This window comes from Falco biarmicus, chromosome 6 (genome assembly GCF_023638135.1).
Source record: "Falco biarmicus isolate bFalBia1 chromosome 6, bFalBia1.pri, whole genome shotgun sequence".
Lineage (NCBI taxonomy): Eukaryota > Metazoa > Chordata > Aves > Falconiformes > Falconidae > Falco > Falco biarmicus.
The window spans coordinates 34,295,289-34,317,353 of record NC_079293.1 but is presented as its reverse complement, the minus strand read 5'-3'; the positions used below and the strand labels follow the sequence as shown (position 1 = coordinate 34,317,353).

Below are 22,065 nucleotides of genomic sequence, written 5' to 3'. Positions count from 1 at the left end.
TCTAGATCTTCCTATTCTATGTTTCTGTGTGGGTTTGTTTTGTACTAGGATGTTTTAACTGTATAAAATAAATGATCAAATATGAAGTGTTCCTGCTTTAACAGCACCGCTATAGTTAAGGTTGAGTTAGCTCTTCCATTATAAATCTTGGCATTCCTTTTCACATTTTGGCAGTTATTAATTGCATGTGGTTGAAACTTGATGACCAAGTTGCCCACCAAATGCAATTTCATTGAAAACAAACTGTTTGTATTGTTTACGTGCACTGTAGTGTAGAATTAGGTCACCTTGTGGTGCTCCTATTGTGTTCTGTTCAATATTCAGAATCAAACAGATTCTTTTTCCTCAGGGCACTAGAGATGCTGAAACAGATGGACCTGAGAAAGGAGATCAGAAAGGCAAGGCTTCTCCATTTGAGGAGGACAAAAACAGAGATCTTAAACAAGGAGATGATGAGGATGTTACTAAAATAAATGGCAGAGGTTTGCCAAATGGAATGGATGCCGATTGCAAAGATTTTAAGTAAGCTTTTAACTGTTTCTTGAGAAGACAAGCATGTCTCTTAAGGGCATTATTATAGTTCTGGTTTGTGTGTCAGCTTTAAACATTACCCAGCTGCAGAATGATTCTTCCTACCTCACGTCCTCCCTTTCCCACTGTGCCACATGTTTCTTAGGATGTCATTAATGTGTGTGTCACTTCTCATGAGACAAATTCATCTTAATGTAGTAATTATTCAAAGTAAATGGGTACCTTCAAAATGTGGTGAATTAGAGGGATGAAAACTTTAATCCTTTTAATTTCAAACTAAATTCCTTTCTCTGCTTCTTCATAATATTCTAACTTTTGCATCTGATTGTTGTAGAGAATAAGTCCTACAGAATTTTAGTTTTCCTTCTAATTCCTAACAATTATTTCCCCATAAAATTGTTTATAGAAGCCATTTATTTGACTAAGGAGAAACAATGTATTTGCCTATTCTCACAGTTAAATGTCACCTATACACAATATAGAATGGTGTTGTGGTTTGGTTGTTTTCGTAGAGGAAGAAAAAACTGGACCAGGCTCAAGCTTCTGAAATGTGAACTCCTATATGACAGCACAGCCAGACTGTTCTTTCCTAATCTAAACTGCATTTTAAATTTGGTATTTTTAAAGGCCTGATCTTTGTTTTTAAATGACTGTGGTGCATTTGTAACTGTCATACAGAAGCATTAACAAGATCAGAAAAATAGACTGCTGCTCATAAATTTGTATTAATGTGATGAATGTGACCAAATAGTTGTGGTTTCATTAGTTCGTATTTGAACAAGTATATTAAAATGCATGTTTGAATCCCATACGTAAGTATTCCTACCCTTTCTACCTGAGGCTAAGGAGGGATTCTTCAAGTCTATTTTTCAAGAAGTATTATTGAAAAGAATAATACCAAGCATATTGGAGAGCTCAAATTAGCTCCTTTCGGATGCGTGCTGCAATACACACAATAAAGTTACCTTCAATAATATTTACAGAAAACGCAGAATGAATTTTGTCCTGCTTTTCTTTACCAGTATCTATTTCAATTTTGAAATAGTTGCAAAGGACCTTGTATTTTTAAATAATTTCTTTTAAATAATATAAATTAGTGCAAAAAAGCATCCAAAGCCAGTAAACCTCTCAAAAAAACCCAAAAAAAGGCCATCTAATTTAAATGGGCCGTATAAAGTGGTGGTATAAAGCCCTCCAAACAGAGGTTTATAATTGAAGTATTGACACAACTTTAACTATAGCAACAGAACGCACCAATGTAAGGAGCAACCTATATTAGGTAAACTTCAGTATTAACAAAGAAACTTTGTCCTTTCCTCCTCCTCGTATTTTTATTGTACTTACAGCTTTTTAAAACTAAAATATGTACTGAAATAACTGCCTTTTTTCCTTTTGGTCTTCATTTTGTTGATGCTATGTGTCACTTGGGAAGAATAAGGAATATTAAATGGCCTCACACTCAAGCTTTGTATATTGAGGAAGACATGGTTGCTAGCTAGGGTACTTAGAAGGTAGCCGGTATGTTACAGATGATCATCATGAAGCTGGTTGTTACATTAACAAATACTCTAGTGTAACTGTGTTACCTTTGAAGTATTTTGTCCAATGTAATAGATCAGACAGTATTGTTGAATAAACTCACTAAAAGACTGCTTTCTAGCTATACAGTCTTTGTGGTTGGTGTTAGCAAATACTTAAGTACTGGCAGATTTCTTTGCTTTAATCTTGTGCTTCACTGAGGAACAGATATTTCAACTTTGGAGCCCTGAAGAGGGAGGAGAACAGGTAGTATTAAGGCTGTGTCTCCATCCTAGAATTAAGAGTGTACCATACTGGTCTGGCAGTGTACTGCTGGAATAAATGTCATTTCATCGTGCAAGATGGTGTTTTGTATTTGAGCCTAGTTTTCACAAATCAAGCAAACTTAACTGGAAGTTGTTTCTTGAGAAAATAATTAGTGAGTTCTGCCAACACAATAATGCTATTAAGGGATCATAGATTCTCTCTCGTAATTCCTTCCTAGTAGTTGAGTTAAATTTTTGCCAGTAAAAATTGGTAGTCTAAACAATGTGCCCTGACACCAACGGTCGGGTACCACTCCAAATCAAAGTACCCTAAATCTAACCAAATATAGAGTTGGGAATCTGTTGACATCTCACTTCACATGTTTGCCTGTATGTGTTTATAGGTGCACAGAAATTCCCCTGTAGTCAGTGGGAATGTAGTCAATACAGCCAGTGGGAGATGAGAGAGCAATTCATCTTTTATCCTAAAATAAACACCTGATGACTGGTCAGTTGAGTTGCTGTTTAGGCTCTGTCAATGGTATTAACTAGATTTTCATCTCCTCTGATGAGAGTTTCAACGCTGGTGCACCTAGAGATGTGTAAGTGTAGCTATTTAGATCTCAGTTGCTGCCAGCCCTTCGTATTTGGAAACTGAACCTTCAGGTGTTTGGCACAGTAAACAGTTTCCAGCTCTGTATCTCTGTCTTACTGTCAGCAGAAATCAAACATCTGTGTTTTGGTCCATTCTAAAGATTTTCTTTTGGAACAACAGACTATATTTATTCTTAGGGAAACTGAGATGGAAACAGTGGGATTCTATTATGAACACGTTTTTTCCCCATACCAGTCATCAGTGTAGTGTAGTCAATTTTAAGTGAGTTGTGTAGGAAATGAAATGGTTTAGTCAGATGCTAAATGAGGTGGTTGTTGATCTGTTTTTCTTAAGGTAAAAAAAATTAAATATATATTGCTTGCTTTTGAGATGTGAAAGATACTTGCCATATCATATGTTTGTCTTCTCCATTTGAGTTTTATGGTGTCTTGCTCTCCTTTGGTGTGAGATGCACTTAGACATTTGCTCTTTTTCTTCTTCTTTTTTTTTTTTTTTTTTTTTTTTTAAATGTTCTCTTCAATGTATTTTCTAACAATTCCTGTCACTCCCAAAATGCAATAAAGAGCTATCCCAAAAGTTACTGGTGACCACAGTTCACTCCATTTCACTCAAAATAGCCTCAAAGATTAGTTTATTTTTCTCACAGTGATTTGAACAGCTGTATAGTCTTTTAAGTTTTTTTTAAAGAATAAATAATGTTATGTTTTGAAATTAAATGTGTCCTTTATCTTGAGCCATTAGTGCATGCTGGTTAAAGTTGTTAAAATCAGTCTGTTACTTCCCTTTGTAAAGTCTCTGAGTTCAGACATCCTTTTGAAATAAAATGATGTACTCTGTCCATGGACAGATTTATTTAAGGCTGAAGAGTCTTATCTTGAATTTCTTCTTAACAGTCGTACCCCTGGAAGTCGACAAGCCTCCCCAACAGAAGTAGCTGAACGCTTGGGCCCCAATCCCAGCACCACAGAAGGATTGGGTCCACTTCCCAATCCTACAGCCCACAAGCCTCTGGTAGAAGAATTTTCAAATCCGGAAAATCAGAACCTAGATGCCATGGAACAAGTTGGTCTTGATTCTCTACAGTTTGACTATCCTGGCAATCAGGTACAAATGGACTCTTCAGGAGCTACTGTAGGACTTTTTGACTACAGTTCTCAGCAACAGGTTAGTACTGGACTTGAAAACATGCTGGATTGGTCCTTTAAGTTGTGCATGATCCTGTTTGGTAGTCATTTAAGCGTATAATGCATTTAATTCAGTTTTGTCTGTGGCTTAGTCAAAGGCAAATAAATATATACTTAATCTAAAAGAATAGTGGTGCATAATTTTCTAGTTTAGTAACTTACTAGGATAGAAGCTTGGCTTAAAATACTTTTTGTAAGTAAATCCAAGTATATTATGGCCCTGACTTCTGAAAACTGAAATGCATATTTTTCTTTTTTTTTTCTTTTCCAATAGCTTTTCCAGAGGACTAATGCTCTGACTGTTCAACAGTTAACTGCAGCCCAGCAGCAGCAATACGCACTGGCTGCAGCTCAGCAGCCACACATAGGTGAGGTTTTTGTGAAGTACAGCAGGCATTCCTTGCAAAAGTGGGTGTGTTGCCTTGGTATAATCTTTTCAGCTTACCCACAGTATTCTGATTCAAATAGATACTGATCAGTTGGCCCATTTTAGTGTTCTTCTGAAAACAGCTCAGAATGACTGCTAAGACTATCCTGTCCTTAGAGAAAGTTTTGTTGTGTAAATTTGTCTACTTTGAACAGTTGTATAAAAAGAAAAATAATTTTTACTTGTATATCACAATAGTTAAACTTCGGAAGAAAAATTCAGAAAGCTTTCCTGCTATAAGTAGTGATAGAAACACACTAGCTTTATTTACTAAAATAAAAAATAATGCAGTTATTGCAGTTTAGTATTTTTGATAATCCAGTTAAAAACCCTTGTACAGTAGGATTTTGAAATCAAACTTCCGTGGTGCTTAATTCATTCTTCCTTATTATGGCACCTTTTAAACAGGTAACTCTTTATTCTTGTGGGTACCTTTATTTGTGATGGAATTAGTTCTTTAGGAAGTGTTTTTCTTCTGTCCTTTAAAAGTAATTCAGTGAATTAAATGCATGAAGTTCTTAGTGAGCTGGCAACTTGGCAAGGAGGCTGTATTTCAGTGACAACAGTTTTGTCTGTCTCTCTGGGGATGCTCTGTGTTTAGGGTGAGAGAGATTGGAATGCACATGAAGCAGTTCCTTATTAAAGAAAGGGAGCTCCTAAAATTCTGACACTGTAGAGCAAGTTAAAGGTCCTGCCCTTCCCGTTCTCTGCCACTGGGCTGCTGAGGTGTGTGCACCCATCTCCCTTTTCTGCGAGGGGAAAAAGGTTCTGAGGGTCAGAAGGCCAGATGGAAATACGAAGTAGCATCTCCAAAGGGATGTGTCCCATGTTCTCCTGCAATATGGTGACAGTTTTTTTTTCTCACCGGCTTGTTTAGCTAGCTTGTGAGGCCTGTTCAGACTGGAATCAGCAGTCTGTAGCTGGGGTTTATGTGGCAGCTCTTTAGTGTTAGTTGCTGACTAATGCAGTCTTAGAGCTGGGAACATGGCAGATTGAGATGTTTGTGTGACTCCAGGTCCTGTCTTCTGCCCGTCTTTGACTTCTAAACTGCAGAGGAGCCCCTACTTAGTATAGTGCTGTCTGACCGTCAGTTGTATCTTGCCCCTTTGAAACGCAGCCTCTTCTGATATGCATGTTAGTAGAAATTTAGTAAGAAGCCTCCTGTTTGGAAGGAGGAACATAGTTTGCGCTGTGCTTGCTGCACTGGTTGCTGCCCCAGTGTTGGAGAAAGTACAGGAACCTGACTGAGAGGGGAAAACTCTTGAGTCGTGATGCTTTGTTTGAGTTTCTTCAGTTGTCTCCTTCCATTACAATCCTTATATCAAATTTGGATTCTTGAAATAAGATTAGCATCTCATACCTGGCTGTTTAAAAGCCAGGTATCTGATCTAAACTACCTGGTTAGATATTCTTCCCCCCCCCCCCCCCCCCCCCCCTTGTCAGTGAAGAGAGATCTGTATCTCTCCTAGGTGATTCATTCTATCTGGCTTATTCACTTAAGACACTAGATAATTTGTCTGATAAGGATTTAGTTGTAAGACTAGTGAAATTTTTAGATAATTAAAGTTGGGCAAGGTAAATTCCACTTTGAATAATCCCATCTATATAAGAGTAGGTAAATATGTATGAGATAAATCTCCTTGGAGTCTGTAGATCCAGCAAAACAAAGCTGTTAGGCTGTGGGATTAGTAAGAAAGGACTGGTGAGAAGACATAGAAGTGTTGATTTCAGTAACGGTGTACCTGCTCTTAGAAACTTCCAAAGTACAAGCAGTTCTGATTTTAACAGATATGCTTTGTGATTTGGTTGGTTTGATTATGATGATGCTTGCTAAGTATGTTAGCTATAATTAAACTCTGTTTATTACTGTAGCAGGCGTATTCTCAGCAGGCTTGGCTCCAGCTGCTTTTGTGCCAAACCCATACATTATCAGTGCTGCTCCTCCAGGTACTGACCCATACACTGCAGCTGGATTAGCTGCAGCAGCTACCCTAGCAGGTAACTGAACACTTTCTAGTGTCTATCTTGATAATTTTACTGAATGAAGTCAGAAAAAAACCTGAAATCCGTCCTGTTTATTCTCTTTAAATGTATTTCTAGGAAGGAGGGACTTGAAGGAAAATGAATACTGCAGTATTGAAAAATTTCACTAAAATGTAAAGGGATTAGGTTTCTGTTATATATCGATTCTCATTATTTCTTTCCACTGGACTTACATACACAACAATTTGGTGTTTTCTGTTCTAAAAACATATATCCTTAGTAAGGTTTCATCTGACATTAGTAGTTTATATTTTCAAAAGATGAATCAGCTAGCCTTTCCTTGTATGTTTTTACTTGGCACATTAATTTTCTCATTCCAGGTTTTCTCATTCCCATTGGGCATGAGAATAAAGATGGTCTCCAGCGTTTTAAGAGGCCCAGACAACAGATAAACCCCAAGCCCAGGAAAATATCTTAAAAAGTTAATAGATATTGCTGTGAAACAACACTATTGAGTATTCAAGGTCCAGCTAGTGCCCAGATCTGAGCATAACGCTTTGAAAAAAACCCCGGTATCTCCAGTTGATGGTTTCACAGGAAAGGCAGTAGAAAGAACTAAATAAATATATACATAATGCATTATGTGTACAATACAATGATACAGAGAGATTGTTCTTCTACAGGTTCTTTATCAATAGACTGGAAGAGGTAAGTGTGCCCACTCTGAAGTGTGATGTAGTAGGCAGGGGAGGCAGAGGCAGGAGTTGTGTTTATAAGCAAAGGAAGCATATTGGAAAGAGGCATAGTAGATGATCAAAGTCTCAGTGTATCACTATGGAGGATGGATTTGGTTCGTTCTGTGATGCTCTGAAATATTTTTTTTTTTCAGCCACGGAAACTGATTTTAAAAGTTCTTTGCTATACAAGCTTTGATTACTCATAAGGTTTTTTTATTGTCACTTGACTCTCACAAGTGTATTTGTTTCTTTGTGGAGAAGGTATGGTTTGATGTAAATCCTTTAAATGAACCCACTTGTGTTCATGTATCCTTTTGGCTAATAGGGGAATTCGTTTCTTTTTAATACTAATTTCTGGTTTGACATTTAGATCAATGAGGGATGCTACAAACAATATAAACAGTTGTTTTAACTAGCTGCAATAGATGGAATAATGATGTTTTCTGGTTTTAGGTCCTGCTGTGGTTCCACCTCAGTATTATGGTGTTCCATGGGGGGTGTATCCAGCCAATTTATTTCAGCAGCAAGCTGCAGCAGCAAATACCACAGCAAATCAGCAAGCAGCTTCACAGGCACAACAGGGACAGCAACCGGTATGTCCTTCATAAAGATGTGCATTTAAAGCCTTTCCTTAACCTTGTATTTTCAGTATATAAGGATCAGGGTGTAGAAAACTGTACGTAATTCAGATGTTGTGTTGTATCAAATAACAAATGAATATTAAAAATTCTCAATTCCCTTACGTTACTGATTATCATTCCCTTACTGCATACTAAACAGCTTATTTTGAAGTCCTGGTTTTTTAAATAAAACCCATTAAAAACAGTTCCTTTTTTCCAGGGTAATATGTTGTTATGTTTATGTCTAGATAATGCTGCCTGTACTGTTGTTAAAAATTTAATGTAAACTTAAAAACTAATCTAGAAACCTAATATAAGGAGATTAAAAGAGATGTTTCAGTGATTTTAGGAGGATATTTTGTCTTTGAAGCTTGATGAAGAAAAATCTGCATTTTTATTAATTAGCTGGAAAAGAACGGTACACTTTTTTTGTCACTTTAAAAAGCAGGGGCATAAAGGTGCTGCAAATCTGTTGCCTTGTGTATTTTTATGTGACAGAGTAATTGTATTACAACATCTCCATGTGCTATGTTATTTTTGCCTCGGTAAATCAAGAGTAAGCAATTGTTACAAGAACTTGTTGAAATTTTAATTTCTTTAACTTTTTCTATTCCACAAAGGAAAAACTCAAATCTTACTTAGATCTTGTGGTTGAATTAATGTAAAAAATAGTTTTTTATGAGCTAGCAATATGGTTAATTTCAACGCCATTCTTACAAACTTAATATGAAAAGGGAATTTGAGTTACTGTAAAGTTCCAGAGTAGCTTCATCACTGTTTTAATATTCATGTGGATCTTTCCTCCTACTGCTTATTGTTATCAGTGAACTGCACTGAAAACTGAATGTGTGTCATCTCTCCAGTGTTTCTTGCTTCATCTATAAAATTAATATCCAATTTCTGCCAATCGCATCCAAGATACTTTATGGGGATATATTGTAAATTGTGTTTCCTTCTTATTTTGGACCTGAAAAAGGTTATTTTAACCAAGAGGAATAGAGTAGTGGCAAAACTTGAGATTGCTTTTCAATCAGATTTCGGGAGGTACACTGTCAGAACATCATAGTAAGCCTGTGCTGCACCATGATGGGAGTGTTGTGAATAAGTGAATTCTTAAAATTAGTGGATGCATTTTTTACAGCACTGTTGGTGGTAATTAATTAGACAAGTTACTACAAGCCCTGAAGTATTCAGACTTAAAAAATTCAGTTGTTTGAAAATAATGTAAACAAGTGTGTTTATCAGGGAAGGTGTTCAGTAATAAATAATGCCGGTCATAAATGTGCCACTCTTACAATTTTTTCTTCCTTTATACTCATAACTATTGATGGAACATACATGAGTTCTGCTGTCCAGAGCAGAGCAGGTATTTTATTGTCACATTTGTCAGCAAAATAGTTTATGCCTTTTGTTCTTTGTACGTGTATACCCTTGAAACCAATAACATGGAGTATTCCTGAAATGAAATTCAGAGCTAAGTGACATCAAATGGACAAAGCAACTGTTCTAGACCTTTTAGCACATAACAGGCTTGCTTTCTTACCTTTTAAGGAAAGGGTGTCATACTGGTCTCTTCCAGGTTCTGCGCACTGGAGCAACTCAGCGCCCACTTACTCCCAACCAGGGTCAGCAAGGGCAGCAGGCAGAGTCACTTGCAGCAGCTGCAGCAGCAAATCCAGCTTTGGCTTTTGGTCAGGGTCTTGCTACAGGCATGCCAGGTATGTATGTTCTCAGTGGATTAAAGAGAATCACTAAAAGTTAAAATACTTGTGTTATCTAAGAACAGATTAACTATCAAAGTCCTGTTACATTTATGCTAAGCTGCTTAGAATTGAGTTTATATAGTTTTATATTGTTCAGTTGGATTAAAATACTGGCACAGGATTCTCAGACTGTAAGAAATTCCTCTAGCACTTTTTATTTGGAGCATTTTCTCTGTCCTTACTACGAATGTATGCACAAGGAGTATTGTAGATTTTTGCAGGACAATTTCATACATAATGAAGCAACTACATGCTGTCCTAAAAGGTCATGAGCATCTGGTTACTCTGATGCAACAGGAAGTATTAATTTGTCTTTCTGCAGTAATTTTTTGCTTGTGTCATATAATAAAAAGAACAGTCTAAAATTGAATTCATAATTAGGAAATTTAAAACAAAAATACCGCTTAATCATCTCTGAAGACTGCAACATGCTTGAAGTGGAAGTACTCCAAAGCTTGAAGCCTCAGATTCTTTTAGTGTGCATGGCTTCCGATTTATCTGGGGAATGGTTGGTTGGAGTCTCACTGCACATGTCATAAATGCATAATGTTAGCTTTAAGTATCACATTTAGGTGTTTGATACAATTACTGAGCAAGAACAATTTAAGTATACTTAGCTGTTCTTCAATGTGAAGATTAAGATTTTACATAGTTAAGCTAGATAACGTCGATGATAGCTGCAGATGCATTTGACTTGTATGGGTTCTCTTCTGTCACCACTACTGTGAAATGCCTCACAACCTATAGAAGTCAGTTAGTTGCTGGATGCTTGGGGACTGCATTGTGCGCTTTACCTCACACAGTCATATTTTACACGTTTAGCTGTGGAACAGACTGGCTCCTGTGATTTCTTTTGTCTGTTGTGTTTTATAACTGCCATTTTTATTTATTTTCGTGCAGTAGTATCTTCAGCTTTTAGCATCTTTCTCTCACCTAAAATGAGGAGTCAACAAAGTGTGCTGTTACAGCACTTGTCAGGTATCTCGGTGCCTCACCAAAACGGTGGAGAAGGCCTGCAAACAGGAGTATCAAAGATGCTGTAAGCATCTTTGCAAAAGCCTCAAAGGTTTTGCTATACCTTTTTTTCTGTGTTTTGGGATGTGTGTGTGTGTTGATAGTTACTTATTAGTTCCTGTTTTGGACATGGAGCTGTAAAACCGTGGAGTGGTCCGTGCCTTGTAAAAAGGCTGTGAGATTTGACTTGAGTCAGATCAACATTTGAAACCTTGACCCAGCCCAAATTTGTGACTCCATTATAGGAAGATGTAAAAAGAGGTTATTTTCAAAAAGAAATAATTAAATAATTCAAGGGCTGTTCTTAAACCCACAGAAAGGCCCCTCTCCAAGTGGATGATTGGGAGTAATACCGTGTGGTAAGCTACATAAACTCAGTAATGCAAGAGCCTGTCCTGCGAAGACTGGGCTGGGACTTGAAGATTTTTTTTTTCCTCTTCCACAAGCCCCAAGAGGTTTTGTGTGAGGGCAAGAGCCTTTTTGTTCAGTTTCCATTGTAGGTTGCTTCTTTGTCCCATCTGCCGCATGCTTGGATGGTCAGAGAAAAACTTTATTCACGTGATTGTATTTCAGACTGTTCTATAATAGGAATTGTTTGCAACTGGCTTTCAGCCTTACTGACCATGCTCTTAGAGGAAATAGGGCTCAAAATATAAACAAAAAGGACATTTATTTTCTCAGTCAGCACAAGATGGTTTCATAGTGAGTCATAGGGAGTGCTTGGTGATTCCTTTTTTTAGGTGGAGAAGGCTGAAGGATGATGAAATGAATACAAGCCATTTTAGTTTGGAATCATGATACTCTTTTAGATGTCTGTATTTGAGCTAGATACTTAAGGCTCCTTTTTTAGCTAGCGAAGAGAAATAGGAACTTTTAGTCTTGATTCATCTGCCTCTATTTTAGTTGCCTGATTTAGGATAAAGTAGGCATGGCTCCACGTGTGCCTCTTTCTAACCACATACTTTAAAATTGGGTCAAGATGACTAAATTACATCTATATACCAAAATGTGATTAAGTGGATCCCAGGTAGTAACCACGAACAACACATATAATGTAATAAACAAGCAGAAAATATGTGAAAATCTTATTTCAATGGACTTAGATGTTTAACAAGAAAGTGTAGGTCCAAACAGTTTTTCAAGTGTTTGAATATTCTTTACAGGGAGAATATTTGTACTTTGGTTTCACTGTGAGCTAATAGATGAGAGTATATTCTTCAGCTTGTCCATACTGCTGTTTTTAAATTTTCAGCTGCTTTCTCCGTGTCACAGCCTTCATGTTGCATAAAATTAATGAGCTATCCCAACTATAGGATTGTTTTATTTTTCAAATTTGATATTTCGGGTATTTCTGCATTAATTTAGGGAGGTATATTCAAGTAGCACTTCAGGCACATATCCTAAGTGCAAAGAGAGAGTGTCTGAAATCCAGGTTACTTTTCATGTAATATTTTTAAGTCTCTTTCCAGAAGAATTCAGGTTCTTTTTTAAAACTATCAAAAATTAAATGCATTTTGCACTGGAGTTGTACAATTACATTTTAAATTCTAGTCCTAATTTAACAAGTCTTTCAGTAACAAGGATTTTTTAAAAAACAAAAGTTTCTGATTGAATAAATACGCAAGACAGAGCGTGCTCCCAGTTTCATCATAATATGATCAGTATGTTCTTTTCTACGAATAAAACCAGTCCTCATCACAGGCAGTGGCTGGGCTCGGCTTAGTCATCCAAATTCAGGAATCTACATGTGACCTCAGTTGTCTAAGGAGTCATTGTGCTCAGTGAAGATCTTCCTAGTGCAGTTTCTGTACAGAGGCTGCAGAGCTGCTCAGCGTACCCTAAAAGAGATGTCTAGTGGCAGGTCAGCTTAATCCCTCTAGAGGCTTCATTGATTGCATTGGCTAGATCATATGCAACTTAAAATTTTATTGAATTCATGCAAGAGAAGCTGTTAGTGTTGCCTGTAGTGGTGCATCTAGCATACAGGTGGGCATGTAAATTGATTTGTCTGAATGTGCTGGTTTTGTATAAAGCATTAAAACTCAACAATTTCTATTGGCATTGCATTTTTTTATTACCCAGAGGAATTTGGAGTGTGACATTACGATGGGTCATGCATTCTCTGCTTCCAGATGAACTAGAAGTCAGATTTAGTTGTGGTGGGCATACAGGGAATTACAGTATTGGCAAAGTTATAGAAAGTATAAATCACTGGTAAGATAGTAAGTTAGGAATTTGATTTGCGAGAGGGCAAGTGCGGGAATAAGGCATTGCATGCCTGTCAGAACAAATGAAAGGTTACAGTGGTTCGGGTTTTGGTAAGCTTGGGAGACTGAAGACTGCAGCACTTAAGGAAAGATGGAAGACTAAGAGCTGAATAAATCTTCAAATCCATATGTGGAGGAAAATAACTGGATCTTGGGAATGTTGAGAAGGGAGAAGCTGTAAATTTTCTACACAGGGAGAGATGACTACAGTGAATTGCAGGTTATGCTTCTGAGGGGAGAAAGGGAAAGGTGTCAGGATGGTAGTGTTAAAAGGGGCAGATAATGGAGTTGGCAGTAAGAAGTGTCACATCTGTTAACTTAAATGGAGTAGAGAGAAGTGACAAAGTTTGACATACGTTTGGGTGTCATCAGCAAGGAAAGTTGCATAGAGGGAAGGGAGTAGGAGATCTGGGCAGAGCTTTGTGGTATTACATGCAAAAATGTGAGAACAGAGTGTGAAGTATCCAGAAAGACACTAAAGAAATTACTGGATGGATAAAAACAATGCTAAGAATGGGCTGCAGGAGCCAAGAGAACAGACTTCCGTGCGTTCTTTAAGAACATTTAAGGTTTGTGTGAAAAGAATCCAAAAAGTTTTCGGTCTGTTTTTGAAGACATTTAGAAATCATTTCAAGAAAGCACACTACTGGTAAATCAGATTGTTTACTTTTATATTCCCTGCTGATCAGGAGGCAGTAAGTGTAGATAGAGAGTTGAATTTTAAAATAAAAGGTGCGATTAGGAAATCGATTAGGAAGCAAAGAGTATGTTTTAGGTTTTTGGTTGAAGTGGAAGACCATGGTAAGCTTGAATGTGAATGCACTGAATGAGTTTTATAGTTAATTTGGAGGGGGAATTGCACAGCTGCAGGGAGATGAGGATGTGATGGAGAGGTAATAAAAACTGAAAGGGGAAGAGAAAAGGAAATTAGAGGATCTGGGAAGTTGTCATTTGATCTTTGGTAAGAGTGAAGGCTGGGAAGGCTGGGAAATAGTTTTATCTTTGTGCAAAGTTTGTAGAACACTGAAGGAGGGAAAAGCAGAAGACTTAAGTTTTGCTATGGAAGCTGTTCAGTTATTTAATCTGAGATGGTCTCTCTGAAATCATTTTTGATGTCAAAGCTAATAATTTTATACCTTTGAGGCTGGAAATGCACTTGGCAAGGTCTCAGCAATTTCATAAATAGTTTTACGTTGCTTTGTTTTAGTAGATTAGAAAGCGGAGAGGCCTTGTATTCTAGGTCAGAATGCATTCATTTCAGAGATTAGGAACATAGATGCACCCATCAGTTCTCGTACACAGCTTGAACTTTCTGTGGTGGATGTTATCTTGATGCTAATGACCTAGCTTATTACTAATTTTAAATGACCTGTTTGTGGGTGGCATTACAGATAAGATAGTGGTAAGGAAGTATCGAGAGAAACTGGGCATTTTGTAATGCAAAGAGCAAGTGCAAGTTGTTTCCATTTAATTCGGCAGTCATACTAGTCAATTGCTTTAGAAGATCTAAAATGAATGTATTAAACTGCATTAGTGTTAATCCCAGTAGTTTTAATTTATGCAATACTGTGTAAGTGACCTTCTTGGGTTTTTCTTTTCCCCAAGTATTTTGTATTGGAAAATAGACTGCTTTACATTGTGGACCTAAAGTCATTTAAAATGCTGTGTATTAGTTTCAGATGAGCACAAGGGTGTAAATATATGATTAGTCCTTTTTGTATACAGCTATAGCATTATCTGTGGGTTTGAACATTAGAAGAGGGTAGGTGGACATGACAGAGTAAATACCTGTAAGCATTAGCTAATTGTGAGTTCTGAAAAAGCAGGTTTTTATGATACAGCAGTAACAAATGGCGGGACCAACATGGTATTATAAATTGAATGTGCTATCAGTAAAAGTAGAAACGATGTAGGTACTAGTAATTAAATATTGCAAATATATGCAGGAACGTATGTGGTATTATAAAGACCTTTCCTGCTGTGTCACTAATCTGATATTCTATGCTGTATTCTGTACAGAAATACAGTAAAACAAACAGCGGCCACTGTCGCCTTTCCATACCCTGGGAATGTAGCAGCCTTTCATAGTGGGGAAGGTGGTAGAGCAGTACAGCACAATTTTGTAGGTGGAAGAGGGGTGGCACCTAGAATTTGGACCTGCGTCTCCAGCTTCCCTGCCGAGGACCATAACCGCTAGGCCAGTAGGCAGGTGGTGGTTATACCTCTGTTTTTGAAGCAAGTCATCTAGGTAGAAGAGATAACACAGTTGTTTTAGAAATTGAGGAGCAGAAAATACGACATGGAAGCCTGGTGATGGAAGTACTGTCCTGGAATTAGAGGCCCAGGTCTTTATGTTCAGATCCATATATATTTCAGAGAACTCTGCCAGACCTATTTCTGAACATACATGGAAACTGACTGAAAAGAATATGCAAAGTCTTGGTTCTTACATGTACAAAAATAGATGTGTGATTTTTGCAATCTTGACTTTTTTCTTAATAGCATTAGTATATATTTGAACATGGGAGGAATATCAAAATTCTCTTGGGTCTTGTTTTATTGCTTTATAAGACTAGTCAACCTAAAAATTACATGGTGTTATCTTTGTCAGCACCCTTTCTTAGATTATCCTAGCTCTTGTCCTCCATTTTTTTAAGGGATCTTATTCCAGTTCTTCTAGTTGATTATAAAGTGTCAGACCTATAAAATTAATTCTTCTCTTGCTCTTGTCCTAAATAAAGGGGGGTGGGGGTGGGGTGGGTGTTCGCTCCTTTTTGTCTCTTGCCTTCATTCATAGCTTGTATCCTGTTTTCCTTCCTACTACTTGCTTTTTTCCTTTTTCTCTCCTAGTTCCAACTCTTAACTGTCAACTGAATGAACTTAAACTTGGATTACAGTCTTTTTTTCTGTAAAATTGACTGATCCAAGGTATTCCTGCACTTACTAGCATTCTTTTCCTACTGTTTTTGTAGATACAGTTTTAAGTGTGGCTAAGTCATGTATGGAATTGCCAAAGCTGCATTTAGTTCAGCCCTTCAATTGTACAGATTTCTGTACCTTTTCCACGTACAAAGGAGTACAAGAGAAATGTAGACTATCTTAAAATACTGAAAGAAACTGATTCAGTTACGATCCAAATATGACCAATTGTGGTGTTCCTCTACCTTTTCACTGTGGCATTAGAAACTTCCTTTGTTAACCTTGAAAATAAAATTCAGATTTAGACTACTAAATTTAGCTGTTACTCTGTTTTTTTAAAAGCTATGTAGAGCATTCCTAAGTAAGATTTTTGTCACACTGTTTTACAATATTCACTGCTTTTTCTTCTGATGTCCAGTTGACGTTCTAAGGTAATACGGCAGAAATGCTGTTTTCCCCCTTGTAGTTTGTTTTCAGAATATTTCAAGGTGAGAAGAAACACAGACTATATGAGACTATCTGTACTACTAATTCTTGTATTCTGTGTTGTGTAGGCTATCAAGTACTAGCTCCCACTGCCTATTACGATCAGACTGGTGCCTTAGTAGTAGGCCCTGGAGCAAGGACTGGCCTTGGAGCACCAGTCAGATTGGTGGCCTCAGCTCCTGTTATAATCAGCTCTGCAGCAGCACAAGCAGGTGAGTACTTAATCCTGCATGGAGGCTTCTTCCACTTTTATACTGAATCTTAACAGTAATGTTGCTTGATTAGTATTTGATATTGTTGATGTGTTTTGTATGCATCCGTGAAATTTTCTAGTTGTGAAGGATATACCATACATACTCTTTTTCTTATTCTGTCACGTCCCGTTCTCTGAGACTGCTGTTTCTCAGAGATGTAGTTTTCCTTTTTTTAAATTCAAATTTACAGTCCTCTCCCCATACATATACAGGCATGTTTCTGCAAATGTTGTTGCTTGTCAGATGTGAACGTTTTTCAGTTTCCTCTCCCCACACATATAACGCGCACTTCTCATCAATCTCCTAAGTAGTGTCCTCTGGGCAGCATCACTTCATTGCTTCAGCCTGGCAGAAGATGATGGAGTGCTGTGGGGCCTTGCTATGCTTTTCTCTTGAAAGTATTTTCTCCTGAAAAGTGTGGCAACAAAGAAATAACTAGAGGGGACAGCAGAAGAGAATTAGTTATATCAAAAGTACCTGGTTTTCTTCTTCTCTTTTTATCAGTGATGAGGTCTGGTACTACTTTACTGAACCATGTATTTATTGTATTTGTTAAATTAAAATCCAAAATGCTAACACCAGATGAATTAATCTGTTCAGAAAATTAGGTTTTAAGTTTATCTATAAGCTTCTTTATGGAGAACTCACTTCTGACATAAATAGCTGAAGATGTCTTTCAGTGACTCTTAGCTGCAATTCTGCTATTGCAACCTTGGGTGTAAAAGTACGGTTCAGTAAACAGTAATGTCTTACATGTTTACACTGAAAATTCCCTAAATTACATTAACAATTCTACAGCCTTGATTAGCCTACAACATACACTGTCTGTTTTTTTCCTTGGGGTAATTAAGACTGGGTAATACTATAGAGTCTTTTTTAGTTCTTCAGTATGTGGATTTCTGCTTGTTTAAGGGGGCTTCAAGAAAATGTGATTTAGATCTCAATATTCCATTTCCAGTCAGAAATGTCTGAGAGAGTAATCATGATTGAAAACATGTTTTACAGCTGCAGCTGCTTCAGCTGGAGGAACAGGAAACAATCTCACTGGAGCCACGAATGGTCTATTTCGGCCACTTGGTGCCCAGCCACAGCAACAGCAACAGCAAACAAACAGTAGCCTACAATCCAATTCATTTTATGGCAGTAACTCTTTGACCGGTAACTCCCAGAGCAGTTCCCTTTTTTCACATGGTCCTGGCCAACCAGGAAGCACATCTCTTGGCTTTGGAAGTAGCAGCTCTTTAGGAGCAGCTATCGGCTCTGCACTTGGTGGATTTGGCTCATCAGGTAAGTTGTTTAATATAGTGAGGAAATTCTGTGAGACTTTCGTGTTAATAAAAAAAAACTGTATCTATATCCAGGCATATTAGATACACGTACATTTCTATAAAGAATGTGCAAAAATAGGTTATTCAAGTTTAAAGCAAATTATAGAGGTAGAAAAAGGGGGTTTTAAATTCACTTGGGCTCTGTATACAAGATGCATTTTTGAAGAATATTCTGTAGTCATAGGTATCTCCAAAATATTTTCCATTTTGAGCACTGTACTCTGCTGCAGAAGATTGTTGCTGTTTTTACTGAGCTGCTTTTTATTTTCAAGGAAATCTTCATTCTGCGCTTAAAATAACAATTGATGATGTTTGAGAGATGCATTCTTTTGTTCTAGTTTTCATTGCAGGAAAATTCCATTTTTTTTACAAAATTAAAGAGCATATGACTTTCTGAATTTGAAAAGTGTTTGTTTCCATAAGATTCTTAATAGGATATATAGAATGGAAAGACTTAATACTGAAGAACAGTCATTGTTAACTCTAGTAGGTTTAATCTTAGACATAGTTAAGCCTAAATAGTTCTTTGCAAGTTGAGGCCTTAAATTATTCAACAGATGCTCCTAAATGTTGTCGACCTGTTTGTATTAAAAAAAAAAAAAAAAAAAAAGTTGCCTTCATGTTTCTGTTCTTATAGCAGAAATTTCTTACACAGTTTTTAAAACATGCAAGGTAGGTTTTCTTATATTTCAGATGCAGTATTAGTAAGGCAAGCGAAGTATCTTTTCTAAAGAATATTTCCTTTGGCTATTACTCTCTAAGTTACAGCACCGAATTGTTTATTATTTAGAAGTATTTTAATGAAATCAGCAGAGCATGTTTATAACCTTACATATCTTGAAGATGGGTAGAAATTGGGGGGAAGTAATCTAACTCTAAATTCAAATCTAATTCAAAACTAAACGCCCTAAGGGAATTTAAAACAAAAAGTTGAAAAAAAATTTAAAAAGTGAAGATTATTACAAGATATCTTAATATATGTAAACATTGAAGGAAAAACACATCCTTCAGTGTTAAAACATGATACCTGCTATTTGGTAACTAAGTGGAGGTGAATAGTGATATCAAATACGCTGTGTACCAATACAGAGATTTTTCTCAGTCTTGTTTTTCATCAGTCAATCTGAAAAATTATGTATTTTAACAAAATTAATGTGAAAAAATCCAGAATAAAGTTTTGATAATTTTTAAAAAAAGTAGAGGCTACTCAGTCATGTACAGTTTCTTAGTTTTCCATAACGCCCGAGCAGGTAGATCTTATTTACAAAGTAATTGTGCTATCCCAGTGCTATATTTTGTAATATAACTTGTCCTGAGTTACTTGTAGGATTTCAGTGAGTTCTCAGCAGCTGTGTTTTGCGCTAATACAGTTTCATTACATTGATAGTGATGATAAGTATACCTGCATATTTAATGCAGTGCACCCGTTTTAAGTCATAAAAGTCTTTATCCAGCATTATCAGAAGGACCTCCATAGAATACATATTTTAGTTGTGGATCTACTTAAGAATAATCAGCATAGTTCTTTCTGCCACAGGAGAGTAAGCCTTTTTCTTGTAGCAAGGATCAGTTCCAGGGCTTTGCCCAAAGCCTTCAGCATAGACAGCATGTGCTGGAACCTTGCAGCAGTATCCTAGGTGATTTAATTAGCATGGTAGTTTCCACAGGGAAGCAGAAAGCCTATGCTTTTGCAGTTTGAGAAGTGCTGATGAAAGGTGCTGTCTAAACCTTAAATATTTTTAGTTGTATTATTGGAATAAAAGTATATTGAAAGTGCCCCTCTGCCAAGTATAAATTGTACTTGCCATAATAGCCACTTAAAAAATGCTTTCTGATTTATTTTTTTTTTAAAAGAGCTCATGAGCTGTATGTATGTATGCATTGAATTACACAGGCAAGTACTTAAACAAATGGTGTTAATGCATGTTGAGGCAAATGAAAAACAAGTTTAACTTTTTACCTGCCAAAGTTTCAGCTTCTTTGTAACTCAATGTGTTGTAAAGGTTGAATTTCAGTTAAAAAATAGCTGTGAAGACTGATAGATGGCAATATAGGTCTTGCCCTTACGTTTTCAGTTGTTACGTGGGGGAAAAAAAAAACTGCAAAAAATGTAAAGGTGAGCGTATTCTAGCTGAATGACTGAACAACAAAATATAAACTGAAGAGGCAAGCATACCATATAAATGGCTGTATGTACTTTACAGTTACAGTCTATTTACATTATTTATATCTCTTTACATTACATCTATTATCTTATTACAAAGTTAGTCATACCATGTACCTAAACCTAAAATGGAGTAAGTTACTGCAGCTTAACAGGTAGCTAAGAATTAGATCAACTACAGCAGCTTTCCAGGTGCCTACTTCTGCCTTGTAACATGTGTAAAGTAATTACATTAGCTTAGTGGTGAAGAGGGGTGAGCCAATTTAAATTATCTTCTGGTTTTTGTGAGCGTTGCCTCTGTGTGTGTGAAAATGCCGTTCAGCTGGTTCACAGTAACTTGTTAAGCTGCAGTAATTTAGCCGAGTAAGAAACCCTGAAAGAAAGCTAAAGTTTGCTTAGATTTTTTCATAGTTGGAAAAATAACAATCCATCATGTAGCTTTATATTAACATTCACATGGTTCACTAGCTGAGCCAGAACTTGTAGACCTAGTCTCAAATCTTGAGATTTCTTTCTAATTGTTGTCTTAATTTGCTCTTCTGATTTCTTATTCTCAATCTCCTTGCCTAGTTAGTCCAGTATCTTTTCCTTCTGGCTTCTCCTGTAGTATGTCTTCCCAGTTTACAGGCAGTATTTATCTCCTGCTTCCCCTACCCCTCCCAAATGTTTCTGTTTCTGCTTGTACTGTGTGATGTTCCCATCATCAGCTTACTATTCCAGTCTTTTTGCCCCACAGTCACATATACCTTCTACAGCCTGACTTTTCTTCAGATCTGCTTTCTTTTCATCCTCAGTCCCACTGGCTTTGAAAAGTGCTTGCCAGTTTTTCTTGCAGTCTCCTTGTTGGCTCCTTTGTCTGACCTCTCTCTCCTCCTGGTTCTGGTTTCTTTGTTTTTCTTTTTCTTTTATTTTTCCCTGGTCTATTTCTTGTGTTTGGCTTTTGTCTCCTCTGCATTTGAATTGGAAAACTTCCTTTCCACACTGCCTGATGGGCCTTCCAAACATAAGGTGGGATCTTGGACAGCAGTCTCAGTCCATTTTTGGCATGGCACACAGAAGCCTAGAAGCTCAATTGCAGGGAAAAGTTTATTAGCTATCTCAGATGTGCCATGTATGGACAGGAGTTCTAAGTTTTCAGCTATAAGTCTGTGCTGAACTTGTATGAACTGTGATTTTGCTAAGATTTTTAGCTCAATTGAAGAGCATGAAAATAAAGGTCTCCTGTTGCTAGCGTATTGGTCTGAGTACCTGAAAGCATTAGCTTTTCAAATAATAGGTAGCTGGATTATTTTGCTAAGGATAAAGCATCTTTCCTTGCCTGTTTTTCTGAAATGGCAGCGTTTGGGCACAGCCTCTTTGAAAAACTTCATTCAAGCGGATACTTGCCATGAAAAGTATTAGCCAAGTTGCTAATGTTACGAGAAAATAAATTAGTGTCTTAAAATGGAAAGTATCAGGAGACCTTTATATTGGGCCATGCTGCCAGCTTTAGTAGGAAAAGGTGCCTGACAAGGGTGAAGATTGTGGAAGTATAAATTCTGACCTTTTTAAGTTGAAGTAGAAATCAATTTTCCAAATTTAGCTTATAAAGTATCTTTGTTAATATCCATAATCTTGGTTTTGTTCATGAGTATAATAAAGTTCCAGTGTTTATTACAGGCACGGTAGTTGAGTATTTCACTAGTATGTAACAATACTAGAATTTAACATTTCTAAAAGCTTTTTATTGTTCTCCTAATTTATCCTAGACTGTTCATCGCCCTGCTGAATGATGCTGTGCAGGATAACCAATCCTTCACTAATACACTGTTATCCAAAGCTTCTAATCTGATTTGACTTTGAGAAATACTGGTAGCAGTAAAATCACATTTTCAGTTTCTCTCCTTAATTTTCCTATCTCTGCTCTGCTGCTCATCTTTTCCTTAGCCTATTCCCTCTTTATAATATCTTTTCAAAACACTTCTTTGAGAACCATAATTCTCGTAGGG

General features: G+C 36.9%; 1 protein-coding gene across 11 annotated transcripts in view; it reads left to right on the top strand.

Annotated features, from left to right (window-relative positions):
* The window catches only part of PUM2 (pumilio RNA binding family member 2), a 73,597-nt gene that overhangs the window by 33,824 nt on the left and 17,708 nt on the right, over positions 1 to 22,065 (top strand). For 8 of the 11 annotated variants that reach the window (XM_056342230.1, XM_056342229.1, XM_056342224.1 and 5 more), the window contains 8 exons: positions 350 to 522; positions 3,825 to 4,095; positions 4,390 to 4,483; positions 6,415 to 6,540; positions 7,716 to 7,855; positions 9,462 to 9,600; positions 16,400 to 16,543; positions 17,591 to 17,872. In XM_056342230.1, coding sequence (XP_056198205.1) covers positions 350 to 522; positions 3,825 to 4,095; positions 4,390 to 4,483; positions 6,415 to 6,540; positions 7,716 to 7,855; positions 9,462 to 9,600; positions 16,400 to 16,543; positions 17,591 to 17,872 — 1,369 coding nt within the window. The remainder of the gene's footprint in view (positions 1 to 349; positions 523 to 3,824; positions 4,096 to 4,389; positions 4,484 to 6,414; positions 6,541 to 7,715; positions 7,856 to 9,461; positions 9,601 to 16,399; positions 16,544 to 17,590; positions 17,873 to 22,065) is intronic. The other 3 variants (XM_056342225.1, XM_056342223.1, XM_056342227.1) reach the window with 2 other exon arrangements.